Source organism: Apostichopus japonicus, chromosome 1 (assembly GCF_037975245.1).
Source record: "Apostichopus japonicus isolate 1M-3 chromosome 1, ASM3797524v1, whole genome shotgun sequence".
NCBI classification, from domain to species: Eukaryota; Metazoa; Echinodermata; class Holothuroidea; order Aspidochirotida; family Stichopodidae; genus Apostichopus; species Apostichopus japonicus.
The window spans coordinates 3,514,655-3,542,138 of NC_092561.1; the positions used below are offsets into that span (position 1 = coordinate 3,514,655).

A 27,484-nucleotide genomic window follows, 5' to 3' on the forward strand; every position below is an offset into this window, starting at 1 on the left:
TTATCTTTTTCTTTTTGTGTGTTACTTCCGTGCACCCTTATGTATGAAGACTATTATATCTAATTTGGTGTTTAGCTGTCGCACCACAATTAATTGCTCCATTGACACGTCACTTTGCAAGGCCTAGCATATTATACCTGATGGTTTCGGATATAACAGTGCATTACGTTTTTGCCACCATGATCGTCTAGATTTTCATGCGCCTCAGAACTTCCGAACCTCTCTGCCAGCTCTCGCTGCGGAATCTGCCTGGTTCACCCAGGATTTTCTAGAAACGCCTTAAATTTCAATCCTCCAGATTTTTAGAACATTAGCATAAAGCATCAAAAAGAATAATAATTGAGAAAAAAAATGCCAAAGAAGTCATTTCAGCCTAGGTCCAGTATAGCACTATATACCGAGGATGGTTGACATTCAGGCGGGACGTACACAACAGTAGCTTGTGCTATGATACCTATATAGGGGATAAACAGAGCGTTTAATAATCCCAGCCCAGCAGGCTGTTGACTGATTATGAATAATCTGGTTCAGTGGATATTTGATATGTGGCGAAAGTATCTCTACATTTGTGGACCACACGTTTACGTTTGACTGAAGTTATCTCATAAATTGTGTTGAGAAATATGATGAGTAAATTAATCTTCGTAGATATCACTGAAAATAGTCAATATACCTACTGTAGGCCATATGCATTACTGACGTCATGCACCTGGGATCTCAAGGTTAACCGTGTGCTAAATTTGAATATAATCTAAACAACAGCTTCAGTTTTGCCAGATCGATATGGTAAATAAGTTTACAAGCCTAAGTAAGTCAGCTTATGCCCTTTTTGTCGAAGAATTAAAATTCAAGTAGCCTAATCGTAAAGACAGTGTGAGTGGTGTCCATGGAAACCGCCGAGGAGTTAGGATAGGAATAATAAGGTAGTAAAGTGAACTGTTATCCATAGACAACGTGGGAAGCCATACAGCCTATACAGGGACAAGGAAGTTGCTTACTTCGCACTGGTAGGCTATGTTTAAATTTCATGGAGTTGTATATGCCTATACATACAACAAATTAACTATTTGATTAACGAGACAAGCCTTATAGACGCCATAACGTATCATTTTCGCTATTTGATTTGCTGTTGTCGATTTACGTCACAGTTTTTTTTTTTACCTTTCTGTACTATTTATTTTGCGGTTCTATTTCACGTCTCAATCGGATGTGACGCTCACATAACACCATTTCACGCTGAGTTACACATTGGTCATTCCCCTTAACCTCTGATTACAGACAGATCGTGCATACAGTGGGGGGTTATGTTATGATAAAGAAAATATCTTAATAAAATGGGAGTTTTCTTTTCATAATTTCATACAAAACAGCAGCTGCAGTGACTCAATTTGGAAGGATACCATTACGACTATAATCCCGGGAAATGACTTGATAAGCTCAGACAGCCTCCAGTGATTCATTGGTTGATTTAAACATGAAATATTTCAAAATCATATCTTTTTAGTAATTGTTTTACAACATTTTAAGTTATCATTATTAATTGTCCCTTTTACCAGTGGAAACGCATACTACTGTTTACAATTATTGTTTCAATCATCAACCGTTGAGAACAGCAAGCTATCTCCATATCAGCCTACCAGGCCTAGTTAAGGAGCGCCGTTTGCAGAAGTTTATATGATCAATGCCATGAAGTTTGACTAAAATGACTGCGTTACTTAGCGAACATATTTAGATCCATTGGGGCCTTGCTTGAACATTGGAAGCCGGGCAGCTTTTTCGGATTTGTGGTCAGCAATTACAAATCCGTTAATTATCATTCAAATCAATTAAATATGTACAAAATAATAACAAAAAAAATTAAACCATAACTTTTGATTAAATATTCCATTCTATTTTAATATTTCATCGCGTTGTCACATTTTTCATAATAATATTAATCACAGTAAAATTTAAAAATGAACAATATTCGCTCAAATTCACATTTTAGAAGAAAAAAGGCTCGATTCAAGACGTTATAACTTTCACATAATAAGTATCACTGACTTACAACTCTTCTTACAATAAACATGGTTATAATTTGATACGCAGTATTTAACAACATATGATGAGGAATTTTTGGTTTCAGGAGCAGATCATACTTCTACCAGTCCACTGATCCAATCAGTGAAGTTTGGGACCCTGAAAACAAATCGGCGCATTTGGCACCTCGGACGAAACTAGTATATTTCCCAATAAATAGGAAATCGACGCCTTCATCACCTATACGTAAACCTGACTAAACTTCCGGGATCTCTTACCCAGCGGCGTACTTGTTCCACCCAGTGAGACCGGGTTCGTTTACACCGTACGGTTGCACTTCCACTAAAAACGAAATTAACATACCACATATTATCATAACATAGAACTGATTACAAAATACATTGTGGTACTTCTCATTTATTTACCTAAAAAGGACCATTTCTGATTTATGAAAAGAGGCAGGTTATTTTACCAAAGCTATATATATGGGACATGTGTGCAGGACTGTATAACTGTAGTGCATATCTAGATACATTGGCAGAGAAATTTGAAAACGCTAGAATATAAACCCGATGTGAACACCAGAGGTTATCAGTGTCTATATACCACATATATAACAACAATACTTTTCACTGTATGATAACCAGACAGTCATACACTTATGACGTAATACCACATATGTTGTCACCCTGTATTTGACCAAAGTGTTGAAGGGTCCTTCCCACCTCTCTGTTTTCGTCTGGCTTCTTTACCTTCGAACTCTACCCCCCCCCCCCCTTTAGTGGGCATCTCAGTCACTTCCGCGGTCGCGTATAAGCTTATCATTGTAGGCGACACATTATCCTGGAGTGTGTCTTATCAGGGAGTTGTTATGGACAACTCCCTGGTCTAATCCAGCAGTTAGTCAACCATATAGGGAAGAAAGAAATTACAATGCCAAATATAAAGATATCATCACATGAATCTTGACTTTACTATAAGAAAAAAACTACGGAACAGAATTGAGAATGACGAGGCCAATTCCCTGTCGAATAAACTATGTTTCTGTTATGTAATTGTGGAGAGGCATGCAGTGATAATTGCCTTTACAAACCGACTTCGGTTTAATTTATAAATCTTGCAATTTCCTTAGCTATGATGTCATGATCACGTTTATTGTCGGTGCTATTAGTTGGTTTCGTTAGCTTTGTAAGCGCGCGTGTTACTGCCTTTATATTTTCTTAAATGCACAAAATATTAATATTATTCTAATACGGTAGCATATCCTGTGTGACGTGCTTTCATATCTCGCAGTCTGTACCGTTTCTTCTCTTAAATATTTCCACTTTGTGCATGTGTGTGGTCACCGAGGGGGGGGGAGTGGGTCTTTTAGTGACAAGTGCCAACCCCACACCCTCCCCGCCCACCCGAAAAAATTCCTTCTAAGTGTCTTACACTTTACACATGCGCGCACGCTAAGTCCGTCTTGCACAATGTCAACATTAAAACTTGAACCACACAGTTGTAATTAAAATTACGGATACGATAGCACCATTTTGCATCTGACCCGCCCACCCCATCGAATTCTTAAAGATGCGAGGACATCTTTTCATTTCGCACCATCCCTAGGACGGGCATGCGACAACATCACCACCCCACCCCCCCCCCCCAAAAAATAGTAATAATCATAATCATAATAAAAATAATAGAACAGAAGTAAATTATAAGGCAGCAGCCTAATATGCCTTGATCATTATAATACAGAAGTGAACGCGTCGTTTACGACTGCTGATGTAGGTTACATTAAAATCTGATTTGAAGGACCTGTCATTTGTGTATATTAGTGTTTGTAAGTATACGTATACCAACCATATGTATGATACATACACGTAATAGGTGTACCAGGCTCAATTTGGTTTCCCTGACGTTTTCAAAATGCGTAATAAGTATAAGTTCTCGTTGTCCTTTTATCATAGCAGTAAAGGTTATGTAAACAGGTAGATATCCAAACCGTATTTGATCATTTCCTTAACTCTGATTGTTTTGTCTGTATTATTTTCTTTTCATTCTTCTGACGTTTTGAAAGAAATTGTCGGTAGTTTTTTCCTCTTTTTCTAACCTTTCGAAAGGAAACCACAATAATGAATGACATAAACATATTGACAAACAAATAGTAGTAAGAATGCACATGAATATGAACGCATCAAATATAATGAGATTTACGTATATACACCACCTACACACAAGGTGGGTTGGCTTCCTGCAATATGTTCCGGTTGGATTCAAACGTCAAAAAGGGAATTTCTTAGAATACAATGGAACACTAGTTGGTAAGTTAATCCATGTTACACATTAGAAAAATAGTTAAGCGATACGTGTGTGGTCCGTGGCCTAACCATTGCTTAATTCAGTGGGCACACGGCATGTCTCGCAGACGACACCAGCAATTACCTAACAGGAAGGCGCGCAGAATTTACAGGATTAGTCAATGCACAGACTAAAAAACCAAGCAAAAATGGATTTTTACATTTTAACATTTTATAAACAGATAACAAGTTAATTTGTATTTACTCCCTTCTCGTGTACTTAACAATTTAACTAAATTTTATGAATGTAATGTATTGCCTGCAAATTAATGGTTTCTTTTTGCAGCGGAATGATTAAGTCCCAGCTTACTTAAATAAGGAAGTTGCCACTTTTTCCTCCTTTTCCTTTTACAAATCTTCTCCAAATATGGAAAGATAAACAAAGCACGTGATTCAGTAGGGCTTTCAGCTGACGATAAATGCTGCTGTTTCGAAGATTGCGTCAACACGAAGGTTCCCATGGCAACACATATTCGTTGACGTGGGTAACGAATGAGGTTTTGTTTTCGTGCCCATATTAGGTGAAATTTCAGGCTAAAGAAAACAAAAAAGAAATGCTGATAGTCCAATATAATAGCATCACTGCAAATAGTATATTATGTTAGGCTAGTCCTGCCCTTGCTGTTTGTTTGAAAATAAGGTAATTTCTAATAAGGTGTTTAAACTAACGGTTTCATCTTTCAGACTCTATATAATCCAACCAAAGTACAAATGTAAGGTGTGCCCATTTTCATTTTTCGTTGCATATCAGTCACATGCTCACATCATCATAATTCATAATTATAAAAAAAAAAATCTTTCAGACCAGAGCAATATTTGTTCTATATCAAACCTTCTTTATAACGGAAGAAGTCACGTGACAACCGGACGTTTTAGTACGGTGCACCCTTAATCCGGGTTCACGTTGTGCCAATCAGAGGTTCTGGCTGTAGTAAATATTTGTATGTGGGAGGGTATTATTGTTTACAGTTCCTAGAAGCAATACATAGGCCTGCTTTAAAAAACAGCTGAGCTGCTAAAGATGCTCTAATCTGTGTGGAAAAAAAAAGGAAACACACACACACACGCCGCCCGATCAACCGCAATAGACAGACTTATCTATGAGATCATTATTCACGCGCGTATGGAAAGCCATTTTAACATTTAATCGGGAATTTGAGATATCTTAAATTATTTCTTATTTTAGATATCTGCGATTCTATTTCAGATATCTGAAATTGAATTCGAGATATCTGAAATTCTATTTCAGATATCTGAAATAGAATTGCAGATATCTCGAATTTAATTTCTTATATCTCGAATTCAATTTCAGATATCTCGAATTCAATTTCAGATATCTCGAATTCAATTTCAGATATCTGAAATTCTCTGGTATTTCGAGATATCTGAAATTGATTTTAAGATATCTGCAATTATTTGTAGATATCTTAAATAAATTGGAGATATCTGTAATTTAATTTGAGATATCTGAAATTATTTCGAGATATCTGAAATTCCTTATTAAATGTTAAAACGGCTTTCCATACGCGCGGATACAAGGGATGTGTACGTAAAGATTCCCATCTCCCACCTCTTTTCAACCTCACAGGGAAAAAAACTTCAGAAGTTGTTATTAGCACAACTTCCTCTTAGGTCTGAGGGGGGATGCTTCCAGACACAGCCCCAGTGGCGTAGGAAGGTACTTTTGGGTGGGGGGGGGGCTGAAGACTGATGGCCGGCCTGGGGGAGGGGTCTAAGGGGAGGGGGTGTCCCCCTACCCCTTTGGAATTTTTTGCATTTCCAGGTGGCCTCAGATGCAATTTGGTGCAATATAGCACACTTCAACACCCACTCCATTTTGTAAAATTAATTTTGTATTTTCACCTGGCCTTAGATGCAATTTGGTGCTCCAAATGAGATTCTTTTCTCATTTGGAAATGAAAAAGGGGTTTTCTGACTTGCGGAGCGGGGGGGGGGGGGGGGCGGAATGATACTTCCGCCCCTCCACATTTTTCACTGGGGGGCTGGCGCCCCCCATCCCCCCGGTTCCTACGCCCTTGCACAGCCCCATATGGAGTCGGTAACAAATACCCCATGATCCAAGCCGGGCCCCCTGATTTGTAAAATATTAGATTTTCCCTGTTATTATACTCATGTACCTCATAATGATAATGTTATCTTATGTGCAGTTTTCAATTCTCGCGTAATATTGTGTTAAGCAACTTCAGTTTCCATAAACATGGTAAGTATAGTCAATGAAACGTGAAACACTGTAGGTTGTGAAACAATGTAGGAGCCTAAATAAAGATATATATAGTTATAAAGGACTTCATAGAAAATCACAATTTCGACCAATCAAAAGGTAGTGGAAAGAACCTCTTTGAATGACTCTTATTTCTCAGCAAAGAATATTAGGGATGATACTGATTGCGGCAAATATGAATGAATTTTTGAAAGAGCAAGTAAAATATTGGCTAAGAAAGCTGTTTTCTGCCCGCTGAGCTGTCCAGCTTTATGTAAACTGAATCATGATGGCAGTTTCTGTATAAACTTTGTTGCTGTGGGGCGGTGCGGGAAGGCTGCGAAGGGGGTGGGGGCATCCGAAGTCGCTGTACCTAGTTACATACCGAAGAACACACTGTAGTTCCTTTCAACATAGCATAGAAATCGTTAAGGATGGATTTCAAGAGAAATTTACTGTTATTTCTGCTTTTGTTATTCATTCCAGTATCCCATGAGGTTATAAAGAGAAAGCACACATCTGGTTGTCATAATTCTTATCCAATTAAGCGATCTGTAAGTTCTCATGGCGTAATGGGGAAATTGTTATGTGATTGGCATGTAATTATTGATATCTTCCACATGCGATATCACTGGAATATCTCATTTGGAAATGCTGGTGAAACACACTGAATATTCAATACATCTGAATTTGCATTGGCTATAAGATCATGCGTAGTACCTATTCAATTTCTATGGGAGTCGTGATACACTTTTAACGATGATCGTACAGTCACAGTCTCCATACAAGGTCAATGGGGTGAAATGGGATCATGTAAGTAGTTTGGTTTTCGTGCCCAAGCTCTATCTTGGATGACATTTCTTAAGCAAAAGTATTATTAGAACAGATAAATAAATCATAACATATAGATTAAACCAAAAATACATAAGCAAGAACTATGAACACAAGACTTTTTAATATAACAACACTTTATCACCAGAAGTTACCTATCTACAGATCGATATACACCAATATATCCAATTCAATGACCATGACAGACAATCACAATGAAACAGCATAAATACTCGATAATCACACAAACATATGAAAGTAAACAATAAGTCAAGTGAACAAATATTCTTAATTATACATATCCAATTCGTGCATAGAAAATGGAGAAAACAGAAGTACGATACTTACAGAATCGTTTCCACCCCCCCCCCCCCCCTTCAGAAATAGTAATACGACGAAACTCGGAAGTTGTTTATACCCACTAAGTGCTATCGCTAGACGCTAGGTTATGAAGTTTACTATGGACTGAGTTTAATTCCAATTAAAATCCGGTCAGTGTGTTGATGGGGGTGGGGGCGACTATTATAACAGGGAACTATTACTAGTCACAATAACTGTAAAGGTTGGCTCGTGTGGTATAAACTGAGGCCGGTGCCATTCTGTCTATGTCACATGTAGGCTTCCGTAACGCATCAAATAGAAAAATATTGGGCTACATTAATTCACATACGAAATTTCCGTTATTCCTCAATTATACCTTATTAAGGTACATGTTGCGGTTAGAACTCGTCGCTGTATATCTCCTGTCTAATACATAACAACTTTCCGTTAGTGTTGAAACTTCTCACGTTTTCTGGACAAAAGCATATTATAGCAGAAATAAGTGATAATTCATATCTTTTCCAGCATTGGAATAGTCTGGAAGAGACAATGACTGAAGCTCCCCTGTATGTCCTAACATTTGCCTGGTTTGACAGCTGCGAGTTTTGTCGCTTGTTCTCGCCTTTAGAAAGAAAGTGGGCCTAACAATGAAACAGGGCGAAGACTTTGGAGTCGTTTATGAATTTCATTATCATGTATAACTTGTTAATTAATATTAATGAATGAGCACAACGCAAAAAACACGTTCTTAACTTCTTCCGTTTGTAAACAAAATCTTAGCCTCTATATATACGTAAACATGATATGTACATCAAAGAAGTAAGTCTTTACCGACACCATCAGGTATGATACATACGAACTCAGTAGTGTATGATGTCTCCAATAGCAGCCGATCATGTAAGCATGACAACAGACGTTACCTTATTCTGGCAGGGAATTGTTCTCAAGGGGTCAGCCCGATATTCATAAGGACCATTAGTCATATGGGTCATTGTTCATAAGGTTCGTTATTCATAACGTGCATTATTTCGAGAAAAAAAAGTTCGTTATCCATAATCGGAGAAAGGGTTCGTTATTCATAATAAAAAGGGGTCATTGTTCATAAGGTCCGTTATTCATAATCGGAAAAAAGGTTCGATATTCATAATAGCAAAAAAGAATGAATAACGAACTTTTTTTCGATTATGAATAACGAACCTTTTTTTCCAATTATGAATAACGAACCTTTTTTTTCAATTAGGAATAACTAACATTTTTTCCAATTATGAATAACGAACCTTATGATTAAAGAAACTTTTTTCTAATTATGGATAACGAACCTTATGAACAATGAACCTTATGACTAACGAACCTTATGACCAATGAACCTTATGAGTAACGGACCTTATGAATATCGGGCTGCTCCCGTTCTCAAGACGTGTCCATCTGCATTTCGCTGTGTAAAATAATGAAATTAATGTTAAGGCTGATATTACTTTCGGAAAAAATGGCAACAGAATCATCTCCTACACGTTTTGCAGTTTTGTGAGTCGTATAAGCAGGGAGTTCCATAACAACTCCATGGTATATAAGTAGAACCAGATTTGCATAGTTTGCTCTATTGCTCGAGTCTACATACCCGAAGAGTCCGTCAATATCGCCGACTATAGGTGCACGTTATCAGTTGTTAAGAGATACATATTCCTACCTTTTATTCACGGTGCTTATTGAGAAGAGCACAGTCAATGAAGCTCGATTTTATAGTAGGCCTAACTAATGAATATGCATAGCTCCTTATTATAATGCACCCAGTTCGGACAATTTTGTTCTATACTGTACTGTCATGTCCCGCCCTCAGAGCACTCGTATTGTCAGTTCGAGTAGTATAAATATGTTTCTATCAGATAAAGGTTAGGAACTGTTCATACTGTCAGTACGAGTGCTTTGAAGCATGATATGGATGACAGTCTAGAGAGGTATTAGCATTAGGAAATTGTCCCAACTTGCTGTATAATATAACAGCGATATCAATGCATGGGGATGACACCGTACGTCAGCATAAGGAAATGTAAGAAGAGCAAGACAAGAGGAAGTTGATGATTCCCAATCAGAACATGATGATATATCCCATATAAACCGTAATTCTATATGCCTACCACAGTTTTGAGTAGTAGTTATGCCAAGCCTAGCCTACTTAGGACCTTTACGTTTTGGGCGAACTTAACAGTTGACACCACAGTGATCTAGAGATATAGAAGAGGATACTATAATTTGAAACACAACCGACTTATTTAGCATTCATTAACGTCAGCTAAGCCTCTTAACCTAACCAAAAATAAATGTTAACTAAATTTTTAAGTATTTGGTAAGCTGTTTGTCCTCTCGGCAGCAATGGAGCTCGGCTTAGTTAATCAAATTATACACACAATTTCGTATGGTGGTAAACATCAAAAAGGGTATAAGATGTGCTTGGGTCCGTTGGGAAGGTCACAAATTTAATGTAATTTAATGAAACTTCATCCCAGGCTGTTTGTAATTAAGGAATGACAAACTTGATACGTGACAAATTAATAATTTTGGGGGTCAGGAAACGAAACTTGAACAGGTGTTAATGATTCGATAGACGTCGGAATCCTGGACGTGTTCAACTCAGCATGTCAGTGACACATTGGATTATGTTACCACATTGCATAAGATTAGCCTACTTGTACGGTGGTTTATGTTATAGCTTCGGTTCATTCCATCTGCGTCTGATCACGTTAAGCAGGGTTCCCTAACTTTATCCCCCCTCCCTCCCACACGAACCCCCTGTGGATGTCAGAGTTGTCCACGAACCCCTAACTTTTCGAGACACGATCGGAGTCATTATTATACTATAATACGCATAACAGTGCTTCGTAAAAGATGAAGTTCATAGTGTAATATTGCAGAGTTTGTCGATAGGTACGACTTTTGTACATTATACTAAATTACATGATATATCAGATTTTAGTTCAACAAAATGTACTCTAGTTTTGACTTTCGGAAACGTCACACGAACCCCCTGGGATGGACTCACTCACCCCCTGGAGGTTCATGCACCCCAGTTAGGGAACCCCTGACGTAAAGACTGACTGTATAGGAGGCTCAGGCTAGTTCAAGACTTAAAATAACGAAATATTAGAAGTGAAGTTCCGTTGCCTATTTATAATATCTATTCGGAATGTAACACTACCTCACTGTAACCTCACGGTAAACATACATCATCATTAACTCTACCTCATTGTCTATTTCTCATGGTAAACACACCCCAATCATTACCGTAACCTCACCTCATGGTAACCTTTCCGCACGGTAAACATACGTCATTATAAACCCTACCTATTACTATAACCTTACCTCATAATAACACTACATCACTTATGCCTTCCCAATGGTGTCCCTACCTCACTTTAACACTCGTGGTGGTGTACCTACTTCCACAATACTAAATCATGGTATAACTCAAAGTCGTGATAGCACTTCTTCAACGGTAACACTACCTCGTGTTTTCTTACCTAGTGACCTTAACTCATGGTGCCACTACCTCCTGGTAACCCTACCTTAGTGTACCACCAACACAATTATAACATTCCCTCATACCATCCCTATGTGATGCTACCACATGGTAACACAACCTCACTGTAGCACTACATCATGGTAACACTACCAAAATGGTAAAATAGTACCCCAATGGTAACTTTGCCTCATGTTATTCTTACCGCGTGGTGACTCTACATAACGGTAACTATGCCTCTGCGCAAGTCGCTTCATCTTAACCGTGCATACTTGTATATCTCATAGTGCGGCATCCTTTGTGCTATATTGCCGATTTCAGCCTGTGCAGATTATATGATGACGTCACACATCGTTGTATACAATTTCATAGAATACTTAAAGGCATTGAAGACTCGCCCCAAATCGCGTGCTGCCATCTGAAAAAAAGGTAACTTTCTGTTGCTTGCAGGTGATTACGTTTTGTTCGTGTCGCTACAAAATGCAGACAGTAATGAAACGTGATACGTTAATTGTTATCTTTAGCTGGACCTGAGATGTCCATCGCTGTATCGTTTATATACTGTGCTGTGTGTATTGACCGCAGATGTATGTATACTGATTGTACACTAGTGTCTAATTACCGACGGTAGCAAGCTGTGTGTGTATTTTCTGGGATCGATGCTGGTGTTTAACACTTCTGTTACACCTCATTCGAAACTAGGTCAAATTACCGGCATTAGACGTTTCTTTTTGCGCGAGTCTTTACACCCTTTAAGGAGACGTTTCTCACCTTTAGTGCAAAACCAAAAATATTCCATAATGATGTGCTCTGTTCGGCATCTCAGTTGACCAGGCTACGTTAAAACGTCGAGATTTCCTACTGCGGATATTAACTGACATTGAGTTATCAACACTTACCCCTGACTTTAATGAATCGTTTATAAATATATATTAGATTATTTAGATTCTATTAGATATATACAGATTCAAATACCATAACGTCTATTTAATCTTTTTTACAGCCGAGTAGGAATCAAGCACTGGTTTTCTTTTCAACTTAGGGAATGGTCAGTTATCGAATACACATGTTAATCTGATTTAATAATTAAATTAAAGCAGAGTATTGAATTGACACATGCCAAAGTATCATTCCTTTATAGGACGTTTCGAAATTGCTAATGATATATTATTTTAGTAAGAAGAGAAGTAGGGGAGGGGGGGGGGGGGGTTCGCTGATACCAGCAGCATTGATATAATTTAGAAGACAAAAATCAGATATGTTGTTGTAGGCTTCTGTTATTCCCCCATGTTAGTAATGTCAATGGTTGTCTATAGTCATGATGAGGTATTGTCACTAAACTCAAAACTGTAGGGTCGTGTAGATGGGATTGGGAGTGGGGGGTGGGGAGTAGGTAGGGTTGGTTGAGAAGGGTAGGATTGGGAGTGGAGGGTAGGTTGTTTACTCAACAAATATCGATGCAGTGTCCAGAAATTTCTGAGTCTTTGGCTAAAATATTGACCAAATATAACCCAACTTAATTTCTGGAAAGACTTCATTTTTGCTATGATACTACGAATACTCACGACATTCAGTATACGTGCGATATATATGCTGTAAGATACTAATTTTACTCTGTAGCATCCCTTGTAATACTATTAATGTCCTGATGGTCAGTCTTCTTAATCACCGCAATGTTAAAACCAGCTAAGCTACCGTATATGACATGACCACACAACGGATGCAATACTTCGGTCTGTTCTCTTCGTAATCACTGATTAATTAGAACGTGACCAGCCTAACGAGGCAAGGAACAATGACCTCAAGTTTACAACCTTACTAAAATTTAACTTTAAAGCATCGTGAACAGAAGTATAAACCAGTTTGCAATTTATTGGAACTCCTCGAGATCTGTTGCGTATCTAGAATAGTTGGCACCCGGGGCAAAGCCTTCCTTTGTCACTCCGTGCATGGGGGGGGGGTCGTTCAAGGGGGAGGCCTGGACATCCGTCCCCTTTGAAAATGTTTTAGTTAAGTACGGTGGCTTGGATGCAAAATGGTGCTATATAGCTTCGATAAATATTTGAACTGATGTTTAGATCATCATTCTTTATGGAATGTTTCTTTATATTATTCTATTATCAGTTCGAAATATTCATTTCTTTGAGCTGTGGTAGGGCACCCCCTCTGACCGACCCCGATATATAGAAAGATAGACGGACGGACGGACGGACGGACGGACGGACGGACGGACGGACGGATGGATGGACGGATGGATCGATGGATCGATGGATGGATCGATGGATCGATGGATAAATATTGAAGATGCATATTAAAGTAGATGCATGATGAAATCTGCTAAATTCGCGAAGTGAGCACAGAGGTCCTTTATCTTGAGGGCCTATGAGTTTGGGGGACCACTATTTACTTATCTCATCCGCCTTGATATTGATATAGGCTAGCCGTCATTTGATGTAAAACAAGGAGCTACCTAACACAGTATATTAACACAGCATTAACATTGTCAAAATCTTCCATCTGTCAAAGTATCTGGTGAAATTACTTGAAATAGCATCAATTTGGAATTCGCTATTATGGCCTTCTTTAATCTTCTCCACCATGCATGCAGTATAGGTCAGGTAATTTCAGATTCCCTTATTTCCTGACTTTTGTCGTAATTAATCGGTCATGATTAAAGGTAGGACTATTAGGTTTAACCGTCATCGTCGTTTCTTTGTACTATACGACCGCACCTATACATGTGGAAGCTCTATATAAGATAATGGTAACAAATTTATACTCACATGTCACTCTCTTTGCCAATTACATTTTGATTGCTTTTACATGGTGATTAATTTTACTTACTTTACTCATATTTTCCAAGGATAAAATAACCTACCAATGTCTGGAGGAAGAAAAACCGTCAGTCATCAACGTGGTTGAACAAACATGTATATTAACTCTTGCATCGAATTCCTTGCCGGTTGAAATAATAAAACCCTGGAAACTAAATAATTTTGGTATCTGTGTACTTTTCGACACAGGAAACAGTCACCTGTTTTAATAGTTAACATCCTAGCTGCACGTTTTATCCTTCCTACAGAACCGAAATACAAAGTTAAAAACAGATCATTGTTGGAATATGAAGTATATTTTTCGATTTAGTTTTAATCACTATTTGTCTAAAGCGCGCACCTTTGAGCAGTGAAAGATTTAACAGCTGTACGGTTCTACATTTTAAACTCAGGGAAACGTTTGATCTATTGTTGAACCGTCATCACGGTTACAGATTGTCGTATAGCAAGTGCTTGCCAAATATTTCGAAAACAAATTACCGTAAAAGCAGTTCAACAATTCATCGTAAACGGTCATGATATTCCGATACAGCTATATATAGTAAAGCAGATCTATTTCGTGACATTCGGTTTGTGTGCGTACGTGCATGCGTGCGTGTGCTTGTTTGTGCGTGTATGTGTGCGTGTGCGTGATTTGTAGACTTTCTTACACCCCTCGAAATCCTCAAATCAGTCTCAAATCAGGCCGAATGTTTGCTAGGATACATATCTTGCTATAAATTGCTAGGTATGATAGCAGGTGAGCTGTCATAAAGAGACATGAAACGTTTATGGGTGTTTACAGGATGTACTGCAGGTCCGTAAGGACAATTTAAAGTAAACATTTCTTATTGTGCTTTGGTCTGTCCGTGAGTCAGGTAACATGCTTTTGACATGACATGATGTAGGCTATGTCATGGATATCGGCACTGCACTATACAGGAGGTAGGAAGGGGGGGGGGGGGGGCTGATGTGGGAAGGAATTCGAAACCATGAATAGAAGTATGGCATAGATTCTGTCTTAGGTTAGGAAAGACAACATTATGTCCAGGTTCTGCCTGTCAAAATTAACGCCAAATACTGGTTTAATCTTTCACTAAAAGTGAACCTTCAAATTAATCTACATCTTATAGTTTATGTAGGTTACCTCTTTAAATGGTCTTCAGTCTAGCCCTAAATATGCTAGAAAGCTAGATAATGGCCACTCATGTGCTAACCTCAATCAACGGTCTACTCGATTTCAAACCATTTCCCTAAATCGAGGTGATTTCATTAACATGTTCGACTTAAGACGTCAAAAAGTCTGAAAGATGTATGAGTCAGAAACTTCTGACAAACACTACTGATAAATTCTCTAACAGCTAGTTCAAAGTCCAGGCATTTTTTAGGCCTACATGAAGGATACCATGTGCTGGGTGTTAGTGCTCAACCAAAGTCATTGACTAAAACCTCAATTGCTTATAACAAGATGATAATGAGGACAATAAGTGATAAGATAATTTAGTTACGTTATACCTACATCCCATCACTTACATGTAATTGAAATAGCTGTCGTAACCTTCAACTTTTAAACCTAAAGACACATTCAACAGCGGGTAGGAAATAACGTGGTCTTACCGTCTTTAACTTATCTTCTGAACGAATCTGATATATTGTCTCTAATTGTATCCAATTTTTAAACTTTTAAAATCCATGAACGTTAACCACGAAACTGGAAAGTTTAAGTTGAATGGATGATAATCATGATGTATACCGTGCCTTAGCGGTGAGTACTAGAAGCTGGCTAGATATGTCTTCATTGCAAAGACATGAGTACATATAGAAATGGTCCTTCTGTTAAGTTTCGTTATGTTAATGGTACTATCCTGGCTAGAAGGGAGGTTGGGGAGGGGGGGGGGCATGATACCACCCAAATGTTTTTCATGCTTCCAAATATTGCCAAATTGTTTTATTAGAATATATATCACGATTCCCCCCCCCCCCCCCCTAGAAAAACATTGGGCCCGTAAAAACAATAATTTATCTACGTACCTGATTCCTGGGTATTGGGGTAGGGCAGGAGGGGAAAGGAGGCAATGTGTTCACCTCACCTTATAATTTGTTAACAATACAAAAGCAAAGAAGAAAGAGAAAGGAGATCAAATAACTTTCAGATTTAAAATGAGATAGCAATATGGAAAGCAGAAAATGGACCGTAGAGAAACAATTGAAATAAAATAGGCTATACAAAAGCAAACATATCTTTCTCATTATTTTATTAATTTAATATGACAAATATGAAACAAATGATATCAGTTCTATACTGGATCGACATAAAGTTGTTTCCTACTCTGCAGAATTGTCAAGAATACTATAATGGCTGCTGTTTCTAGATACTATATCACTTTAATGTGAACGTCTCATACCCTTAAAGTTTACAGTGTCGTCAAGAAGCTTAAACTGTTAACTTTGAAAGAATGAGAGAGAGAGAAATAGGCAAATTCAGCTAAAATTCAAATTTCAAAATATTTGCTATATCTTCATAATGAAAACTGTATTTTTTTTACACTCGAAAAGGTAAACGTCGTGGACACTCTGTAAAATTGCATCCTCTGGGAGTTATCCTGCTTTTTCAAACCCAAGATGGTTTCTCAGAGTGTTTTTCCTTTCGCAACATTTGGGTTCATTTGACTTTTGAAGATTAAATTATCTCTCATTATGTTTATATTTTAATGTGATAAAACAAATAAATGAAATGAAGACTGATTGCCAAATTTTCATGGAACTGCATGATCTATGAAAGTCATAATGTTTGATCTTACAAAACGTCACACAATCACACCATTTCTTCAAACTTCATTTTATTCAGCGAAATGGGTATAATACGTTCACTGTGACCTCGAATGTATATATCAGCTACTTTTACGGAACATATCCGAATTATATTTGGATACCAAGTAATAAATAGGTTGTTAATTATAAGAAAATGATTGAAATTTCTACTATCAACATGAAATTATTTACAAACGGCGAGAACCTAAAGTTAAAATAAAAAATAAGAAAATAAATATATTATATTTTACATTTCGCCATGTGTGGTCGAAATTGCAGCATATTGTCTGTATCCAAACTAAATAAACGATTCTATTTTCTTTTTATATTCTCGTAACACTTATTGATAACAATTTTATTACCATTTTTACCTTAATAGTATAGTTAACATTAGTTTAACGAAAGATTAAAGAATTTATTAACACTTTGAAAGTTTTAAAGCAAAATCTACAGAATACTAAATGTTGTTAATTTAAGATATATATATAGGACTGTTTAGTGTTTTATTGATATTCTGGCTTGCATAAGTTTAGCATTTGAAATCTGAAAATACACTTTAGTAAAAGAGGAAGGAAAGGTAACTCTAATTAGTCAAAAAATGACTCACGGAAAAATGTAAGGTCGTTTAAATTAAACTTTTAAGGTATTAAGTTCGTTGTAGTAGCCACCTTGTTTTACAAACTAAGTTGTTATTCACTCGTGACACATAGACCCAATATGACAAAGAAGAAAATATGCATGATCATTTCACCACATCAAAGTACTTTTGAATCTGCAATATTACAAATAATCATTTTTTGTTGGAGTGTGTGTATCAGTGTTATTAGTTTTTTTTTTCAGAAGTGACCATGGTATAAGCCCCTCGGTAGATTTCTCTACTAACTGTAAGTATTAAAGTTTACTATACGGAATGTATTCTCATACATAAGTTACTGATTTCATATTAATGGTATATGAATGTATTCTCACCCACAAGTTACTGATTTCATATGAATAGTACAATGAATGACAAAACTAAGTTGATATCTCATACTGTAACATCTTATTTATATATGCAGTTTACTTAGTACCGCTGCTAACATCCTTTCGTCCTAAATAATCAAGTTTCCATGACAACATTTCGCACTTCCAATTGAAGATTTTTTCGAACAGACGGAAAGTTGATCATCATCAACACAAGGAGTATGACTTATTATTAAGAATTGTCGGAACCTCCGTTATCAGCAGCTTACTTCCAGGTTATTGGATATTTCCTGAGTTATGGAGGGCTTGATTATAAAGTGTGTAATACCTTATACGGTGTCCGACAGAGAGCTGTACTTCAGTATGTCATATAAACATCGTTAGGAACGCCAAACGGTAATATTTTAGTCTCAAGTAACTAATGTTCTATGGTTCAGAGAGGAAGAACAACCGTAAATTTCTTTCCTTAACAGTTTCCGTTGTATACACAATTTCTAAGATTGTGATTCTTGTATTGTTGAATATTTGGCTAAGTAGGCTATAACACTTTGTTATCATGAAGGCAATCGAAGGTTACAAGATGATATAAGGGATGGTAAACACAGACGAATAAACTCTTTTGAATTCTGACTGAAAACAAAATCGAAGCAATTTCATACCAACATCATATAGTTTGTTATCTGTTACCAATACAAATAAGTATAGGTTGAGATACATTTGAAGTTAGAGATATGGATGAACATCACAATACATTCGTTGTATGCTAGAGTTTTGAATGGAAAATCTTATAGTGGTCTGAGACTCTATATACCCCTTATCAAAGAAAAGAAAATGATGACATTTCAGTTTAACATTTGAGTAGTTATTATACCAATTAAAAATTTACATTGAGAAATAGTTGCCAGTATCAAAATTTCGCACTAATCTATAAGATTAATATGTGTAAAGTTCCATTCATTGAGTTCGTAACAACAACATATAACTGAATTCCATTGTAGAGAATATACTTCCCATAAGCTTATCACATAAACTGCAGTGAATGTAAGATTAGTCTGTTATTGATGATGAAGAGGATTACACTTTGTTACTCAGTTCTTGTGAAAAGAAAGGGTCATGCCCCCCCCCCTTACTGCCCCTTCTCAAAAAAAAATGTTGCTTTTCATTTTACAAAGTGTCATATGTTGTAGGGGAAAAATGTTCTTGTTGAAATATTAATAGATCTGGAAGTTCCAAGGAAGTAACTAAACGAATAGGATGTCGCCATTAACTGGAATTAGTTTTCTTTGCATCACTGAATAAACCAGATGTAATCGGAAGGTTATAATACTTTGGTAGATTATTCCATGTAAACCATTTATCACGTACATTGTACTTCATTAACGGAAGTGTAGCTCATTTTGATCTCTTGTTTATTGCATTATAGCCTAACTAAACTACGCCTATATACAGAGTAATGTCATTATAGGTTATTAACGGAGATACATAGCATAGGCTACTTATCCTAAGATTGTTGCTTCATAAGCCTATGTATCTAGACTTTTTACATAGTGATAGTTCACTTGATGATACCACAGGTAAATGTCAGACTCTACCTATAGTCAGTTAATATTAACTTACATACAAACTTGTGAAAGTAACGTATTTCATAAAATCATGATTAAATTAGATTGTCAGAAATATTGTATATTGCTTAAAGTTTGTTTCATATTAGCGGCTATTGTTATGCCGGTACCGTTATCAGAATCAATTAACATCTTTATTATAGATGTAAGCATTTTAGCATATTGCGTACTTTATCTGTCAACAAGTTCTATACTCAGTTGCAGTAACTGCAAGCATCTATATTGTAACCAGAGAAAATGTCACTATAAACCTAGCAACACTCGATTTAGACATTTTGGAACTATGTCAGGTTTAAGTTGTTATGGTTACCTCTTTTCTTAGAAAAGGATATCTGGTCATAAGGTCAACGACCATGATCTATATATCGACAAAGGAAGGTGATGTCTGTCCGAGCCCGTCTTGGTAAATATTGCGTGGGCAAAGTTTATACCACATCGACGACTTGTGGGAGTGGAGTATCGAACCAAATTACCAATGACGTTGCAAAATGATATGAATATTCATGACGTTGACATATTGGTTCCTGCCAACAACGCCCACTGATATTACTGTGTACAACATTAATGTGACACACACCTGTCGGTTTCTTCAATAATGTTATGTTCCATACCCACAATGTACGATGTTTGCAATGATGAATCTTATATGCTACCAGTAACAGGTTGCAAATTAAGTCCGATTTATCGCACCGGAAGTGATCGGTTATAATCATACCGTCGTACAGCGGTTAGCAGTTACTGTAAGATAACTCCCACAGCTTATTGCCAGCTTGTTTTGGTGGACTTTGACAAACAGGGCGACTGTTTCTACACCATCTTGCTCCTCTACGTTGCATCCATTTCGTTATCCAAGAAATTGAACAATTACAATGCCAAGGGTTGTCATGGAAACAAACCACCAAGTTACGATGATACGGTAATAGACTATCGTCTGGTAGATAATTTAAATTATTATTTGAAATGTCCAATTTTTTTAATTTGCGTAGAGGATATAATGCACCTTTTTCGATGGTTGTTAATCCAACATTTTTCATATTAATATCCTTCAAGTAGATGTTATTGTCGAATGCTCTTTCCGGTATGGTTGGTATATTACTGTCTGTGATTATTAGTGATTCTAAATTAGGCGCCAAACTAAGCAAATCTACTGGAAGACTACTTAGTCCAGACAACATTAAGACTTTGATTCTCTCGAGTGATGTTATGTTCCCTTTATTGTAGAGCATGCTAACACCCATACCCACTCTAGAAGTGTTACGTACGTCTAACATTTCAAGATTTCCTAATTCCCAAAAACTACCCTCTCTCATTTCAATCTGTGCATTGTTAGCGAGTTTTAACTCCATCAGATTACCAAGTCCCTGTAGTTTAGCTTTTCCCATCACTTGCATTAAGTTGTTAGACAGGTCCAAACTATGTAGGTATGACATCATCACAAACGCCTGGTTTGAGATATGACTGATTCTGTTATGACTCAAATCTAAAATACGAAGACCTGTTAAATCTTGAAACCAATGCGACTCGACATCAAAGAGCCTATTGTCTCTAAGTATTAATTCTTCCAGTTTGTATAAAGATCCCAGCGCCGTATCGCTGATAGTATGTATAGCATTTCGTCTTAAATCTATCTTCTTAATATCTCTAAAACCTGCAAAGATTCCATCGTTTAATATAGCTAACCGGTTGTCATTCAAATACAGTTCATGTAATTCCGCTAACCCATTGAAAGCATTACTCTCGATGCTGTTTATAATATTACCGGCTAAACTTAAAATCTTTAGACGCCACATGTCAATGAAAACGTTTGGTTTTATTTCCACGATATAATTTCCGTCCATGTGTAACTTTTCTATTCCGTTGGCACCCATAAACTGTCGGCTTGTTATTTCCTCCAGTCTGTTATTCATAAGCGAGAGGACGCGGAGTTGTCTAGGGACCGAGAAGGCTCCATCTGCAATAGTATCGATGCGGTTATTGTCCAGGAAAACATATTGTACTTCTGTAACGCTAGACGTACCAAATGGATTAGCTGGTATCTCCTGGATTAAATTATCGCGTATCAAAACTACTTCTCGTGTACGAGAAATAGAGCGGGGAAACTTGGTCATTCGGCCTTTATCACATTTAATCCAATCCTCTGTGGTCGTTCCAGCCCTGTAGCACTGACATCCCCTGGAGCAAGCTGCGTCGGACAAACTGATATAAAGTAGAATCAGTATGACGAAGATGAACGAGCGATTCACGAATGATTCCGAAGATGACGCCATGTTTAATTTAGCTGTAAACAAAACAAAATCATGGTTAATGGAGATATAAATTACACATATAGGGTCAGTGGGGTACTAAGGGTGTACGCGATGAACCAATATTCATATTTTTTCAATGTACATATTATTCATCAACCGTCAAATTTTCCAATGCATGATAGGACCCCATGGGCGGGGGGGGGGGATATTTTCAATATTATTATACCTATAAACGCAAATTAAAATTTCCGTTGCAACGCGTAGTTAGATTGGCACGTTGACTGTTTAAGAGTTACCGGTACTTTAAAATAACGAGGTTAAAATGTAAAGTGTCCCGATTCTTTTTCGTATTTGACTATAATAAAGAAAATATGAAAAAAAAAGTGTCGAGTGTGGAAGAGGGGTGTGGCAACATTGGCAAAACGTTTAATTTGATGATAAGATTGACTGGTGATAGTTTTCACTGCATAAGAAACGTTAGGATCTCTTAGATTGATAAATTGTAATCTTATATTGAGTAAATACCATAGGTTCGGTAAACTTGATAACCAAACAGAAAAAGCGGCTTGTTGACCAAGACTATCACTAAGAGACGAGACAGTCTGACAAATGTGCATATGTTGCTTGTACTATGTTATAGTCCCATCACTGGTAATGTGTTATACCCATAAAGTCTCCTACGTACTAATGACGTATAAGCTGTTCGCTGCAACTTTTGATCATGAACCTCAAATAAGTGACTTCCTGGTAAGAAAACAGTTGCACCGGAGACTTCTAAATCCCAGTCATTTAATGTTATTCTATCATTCATCGTAACGTTACCGTATAACCGACCATGCACTGTTGTATATGTTAATGCTTATTCAAGATGGTTTAAACATATTTGGAGTTGAAATAACAACACCAGTCTGATTTTTTTCGCATCTGTACTGAGTGAAGTTTATTCATTGTCTACACTAATACTACTACTACTACTATTGAATTCCCTAATCAAGTTAGCAGTGAAACCAGTGGTTATTCACCTTCACCCTCCCCTTACACCGAGAAAATCCACGTTTTGTGTGACATTGGTTAATTTTAGTGCGGTGTGAAGAAACATGCAAAATTTAGCGTGGACAGGTAAGCACAACAAAGGGTTCAGCAATGTGAGGGGGTGGGGGGGGGGGTTGGCTGGACTGGAAATGCATTTAGAGGGAGGAAGGTAAACCATGGAGGTGTACCTATGTTTATGCTTATGTTATGAGAATGAATAATGAATGTTCTGTCTGACACTGACATCCAACCGCATGCGTGCCACTAGAACCGCCAAAACGCCTGCTCAAAGTCTACCACAGCATGTTGGTTAAAGGGGGGGGGGTGGGTGAGGGGGGATGGATTGGAAATGCATTTAGAGGGGGGAAGGTAAACCATGAAAGTGTACCTATGTTTATGCTTATGTTATGAGAATGAATAATGAATGTTCTGACACTGACATCCAACCGCATGCGTACCACTAGAACCGCCAAAACGCCTGCTCTAAGTCTACCACAGAATGTTGGTTAAAGGGTGGGGGGGGGGGTGGGTGAGGTGGGCTGGATCGGAAATGCATTTAGAGGGGGAAAGTTAAACCATGAAAGTGTACCTATGTTTATGCTTATGTTATGAGAATGAATAATTAATGTTCTGACACTGACATCCAACCGCATGCGTGCCACAAGAACCGCCAAAACGCCTGCTCAAAGTCTACCACAGAAAGTTGGTTAAAGGGGGGGGTGGGTGAGGTGGGGTGGGGCTGGATTATAAATGTATTTAGAGGGGGAAGGTAAACCACCTATGTTTATGATTATGTTATGAGAATGAATAATGAATGTTTTGACACTGACATTCAACCGCATGTTCCAACCACAAGAACCGCCAAAACGCCTGCTCAAAGTCTACCACAGAATAATGTTGGTTAAAGTGAACTTTCAGTTAAATACTTCTGACCTGTCAAAATTCGAGGGAAGTATCTGTTCTCTTGGTAAATTTCCTTCTATGTCTGACATAATGATGGAATTTAATAAAGTTAGTCATCGGAAATGTGTTAATTTAAGACAAATCCTTACTTGAGTAATTTTTTCAAATAAACCAGTATCGTACAATATTACAATAAGTTTTTTTTCTTTAAAGATAATATGATACTTAAGTTCTAAGAGTTATGAAAATGAGAATTTCCTTGTTGAGTTTAGAGAACATTTTGAGTTCCGTTAACGTTTATACTTAGAAGTTCCGAAGCTCAGTACTCTATCTGATTGAGACCGTCAGGGTTTTCTTTCCCTGTCAACAAATTAGATTATTTTATATCGACTACCTGACAGACTTTAAACTACATTTTTTTCACAAAATGTAAAAACATATATGACAATCGAGTTCATTTGATCGATGAACTTTGGTGTCGCGTCAAAATATCGAATTTCCTGCAAAGATTTTATCATTTTTTTCTTCTTTTTACGAACCGTTAACTCTTTCCCCAATACCATGTATCAAACACATCAGAGAGGAAGAGTTTTTATTCGCATGACCTGGTGAAATCTAATCGGGAAACGGCTAAGTTTTGTCTACAGTTTCATATAAGTTAGGATTTCTTGTGGTAATTTATTTCTAGTTGCACACCATGACAATTCCGTATCGTGTACACGGTTAAAGCAATCTAGTTTGAAGGTAAAAATTAATCCGTCCATCACGTTTGCACAAGCCTCCCTCACCGGGAACCGCAAAGTGTTCCCCCAAGTAGCCATGCCAGAGATATTTTCGAAAAGGGAAATAGTTATTAGGAGATAATCAGTCGTTTGCAACTCAATGGCAAAGAAAAACAGGTTTTGTCAAGATTCTTCAAAAGCAAATTACTCTATTGAAAGAGTTTACTGTAGTTAAATCAGCGTACACTCAGCGTCCATAGCCTATAGTGGTTACGGTGTTCGCATACAAAAAGCGGGAGTCCCGGGTTCGAATCCCGGTGGAGGCTGGAAGTTTTTCACTGTTGTAGTTTATCCAAACCACTACAATTCCAATTACATATGTATGCTTAAAACACTTTAGGTAAAACCTTCATCACAGGGGATAGTGCTCAACCACATGGAGCAGGTAATAAATAAAAACTATTAAGTAAACTTTAGAGGCATATTTGATTGATATAGATGTGTGTCGTAATAGATGGACCATCTAAACTCCCCAATCTCAAAATGTACATTGATGAATCACTTGAAGTTGCGAACAAGATGAGATGTCTTAAGTTAGAGTTACAGCATATGCAGAACATTTGCCATATTAAGAATAATTTGCGAGGAAATTATCAGTTACTCTCTACTCATGTCATTATAGAACATTAATTACATAAATCCTCTGGAACTGTACGTCATATATAATAATAGAATTCGTAGAAATCAACTACTTGATTCTGAATAGGGAAGAGTAGGGTATTGGCTGGGACTGATGGGTGGTGTTGAGTGACAGAACCGGGAACGGACAGAGTTAAATATGTGTCGTGTCAATATCAAAACTCTACTGGGATGGTACAACTTAGAGCTATATAGCAAAAAAAAGCTGATGTATTCATTTTCAGATCTATACATGTTTGTTTAAAGCCATATTATAGCTTGTGTCCTCTTACAGTTCTTGGATTCCCGACGGCTGATAGCCTACTAATCGCTTCATTTCACGAATGAATATTTGGATAATAATACCAGGCAACCAAGCTGGTGTCTAATAGATCGCATATAGATTAACTCTTAGACTTAGTGGTCATTGACAACATCCGTTTATTAACAAAAGAAAATCTAATATGGCGTTCATTGAAAACATACAAACGCTAATAAAAATACTTCACTTTGCAAATGTGTTTACAAAATGAAATCCACCAAAGCTTTTTGAGTCTTTATTTATCGTTCAACTATTGTGACTGGTTTTTGTGGTCTCTTGGTTGTCGGACTTTTGGAACCAAGAATAGCATGTGATATATATATATATATATATATATATATATATATATATATATTTATTAAATTAATATTTCGAAATAGTTTAAACTGGCTATTAGATGTACCGAAATTATGTCATGAACAGTAACACCAACTTGTCAATCGTTGGTATCATTCCTGAGTCAGCTGATGAAATCCTCAGGTGATTTCAACAATGTTCATCTTAAACTGGCTTTACTTACCAAGGATTTTGGTAGGATTCTTCACCGTTTACGTCGATCTGTATCGTCCTTCTAATGTTGTAAAGGCTGTTCAAATGATGAACAAATTCCCCAATAACGAAGAAAAATCTCAATATATAAATCTGGAATAGAGACGAAAAGTATCAAACACAAATATAACGAACACTTTATCCCAGCGAGATTTCAACACTGCGAGTGACGTCTGCCCAGAAACGTCGACGGTTTAAATGTCTCATCGCGAGTTACTTTAATTTACTTGGTTTCCGTTTACAAACTATTACCGGTGTGGGATATGCCTAGTACAACTTCCCGTATGACTGGATTCAGATACAAGCCTCACAAAAGTTGTGAGATTCAAAACGATTGAAGTTTTCATAAACGAGATAACTTGAAAATAAGGTTAACCACCGTCTGGGTGTTTTTAAGGTAATGTGGAAGGTAGGCTGGCAATAATCGGCGCGACAACGGTTTATGTAAACACCAAACCGACTAATTGACGACCGAGGATACAGTTTTGTTGTACCGATTGCTATATGTACCACCAACTGGTGTAGAGTCAATTAATAGAGTGATTAATTATTGAACGTAGACAAATGTAACGGAGAGGAGGGTCCACTGGATTTAAAAAAAAGGTGAGGGGCGTGGTGTGGATCGTTTACATCATATAGTAATGATCACCTGAGCATAACCGTGGATGTTATATTTCACTTTTTTTCTATCAAGGTCTTGAATGAAGGGGAATATTTACCTCAGTCGCTTGTGCTTTCGCAATCTGTCAATTAGTTTTCAAATTCTTTACATGAAAACATAGCTATGTGTACTAGTACACAATGTATGGTAAGAACGGTCGCTTCGAAGATCTAGCCTCTTCTCCTTGATCCCTGATGCAGAATGACAAGGCGGTTAAATATTTTCTTCTTTTCAACTTCCTATTATTAGCTCTTAAATTTGCGGTATATAAAACTTTGGCAAAAATGGGGAAGGAAATTTGATTAATTAATTACTACAAAATTTAGTGTTCATTTCTTGGAAAAAAATATTCGGGATTTGGGATGGTTGAGAATTGAATAAAGTCCGCCTTTAGATCATTCCGAGGTGAATACAGCCTGGATTTGATAAAGTAGGCCGGTCGATGTGACCATTGGCTCGATCATTGATGCCAACTCTAGGGTCACGAGGGGTGGGGGTGGAAGGAGCACTAGACCCCGCTACATGGGAGTCCGCTTAATGCTCGAAACTCAAGTAATGTAAAACTACATTCAGTTCACCTACCTGTGGTCGTAAAATGACCTCTTTTACCACTTAACCGAAAACGCCTGCCACATATTTGTTCTTGTATAAGGGTCTTTATGGGAACGCTGCATGATTAACTACACTGTAGACATGAACATATTCCCACAAAAAAAAGAGCCTAATGGTGTTTAGAAGTTATGCAGGCTAATTGTAGAGCCTCGAGGTCGATTAACGACCGTGGCAGGTCGATTATGCACAAACTTTCCTAGCTATAGCGTGCTATACTTGGGCGAATAAAGATCTTTAAATTGGTCGATTCTCGCCTTGACTGTCGATAAATGGCTCAGTATATATCAGTTATTATCCTT

At 37.3% G+C, this 27,484-nt stretch overlaps 1 protein-coding gene across 2 annotated transcripts; it reads right to left on the minus strand.

Annotated features, from left to right (window-relative positions):
- Nucleotides 1-17,045: 17,045 nt before the first annotated feature.
- LOC139983277 (uncharacterized) lies at nt 17,046-26,198 on the minus strand. 2 transcript variants are annotated; one of them, XM_071996858.1, is made up of 2 exons: nt 25,767-26,198; nt 17,046-21,738 (listed from the first exon to the last, which is right to left on the minus strand). In XM_071996858.1, exon 2 carries the CDS (start codon nt 21,725-21,727, stop codon nt 20,189-20,191), a length of 1,539 nt encoding a protein of 512 aa, XP_071852959.1. In that variant the 5' UTR covers nt 21,728-21,738; nt 25,767-26,198; the 3' UTR covers nt 17,046-20,188. The 2 variants fall into 2 exon arrangements, with proteins under 2 accessions (XP_071852959.1, XP_071852868.1); XM_071996767.1 differs by having other exon boundaries at nt 25,884-26,182.
- Nucleotides 26,199-27,484: the final 1,286 nt, after the last annotated feature.

What these genes read in the sequence shown, in the direction of transcription:
- LOC139983277 (XM_071996858.1), bottom strand. Translation starts at nt 21,727, where the DNA reads ATGGCGTCATCTTCGGAATCATTCGTGAATCGCTCGTTCATCTTCGTC.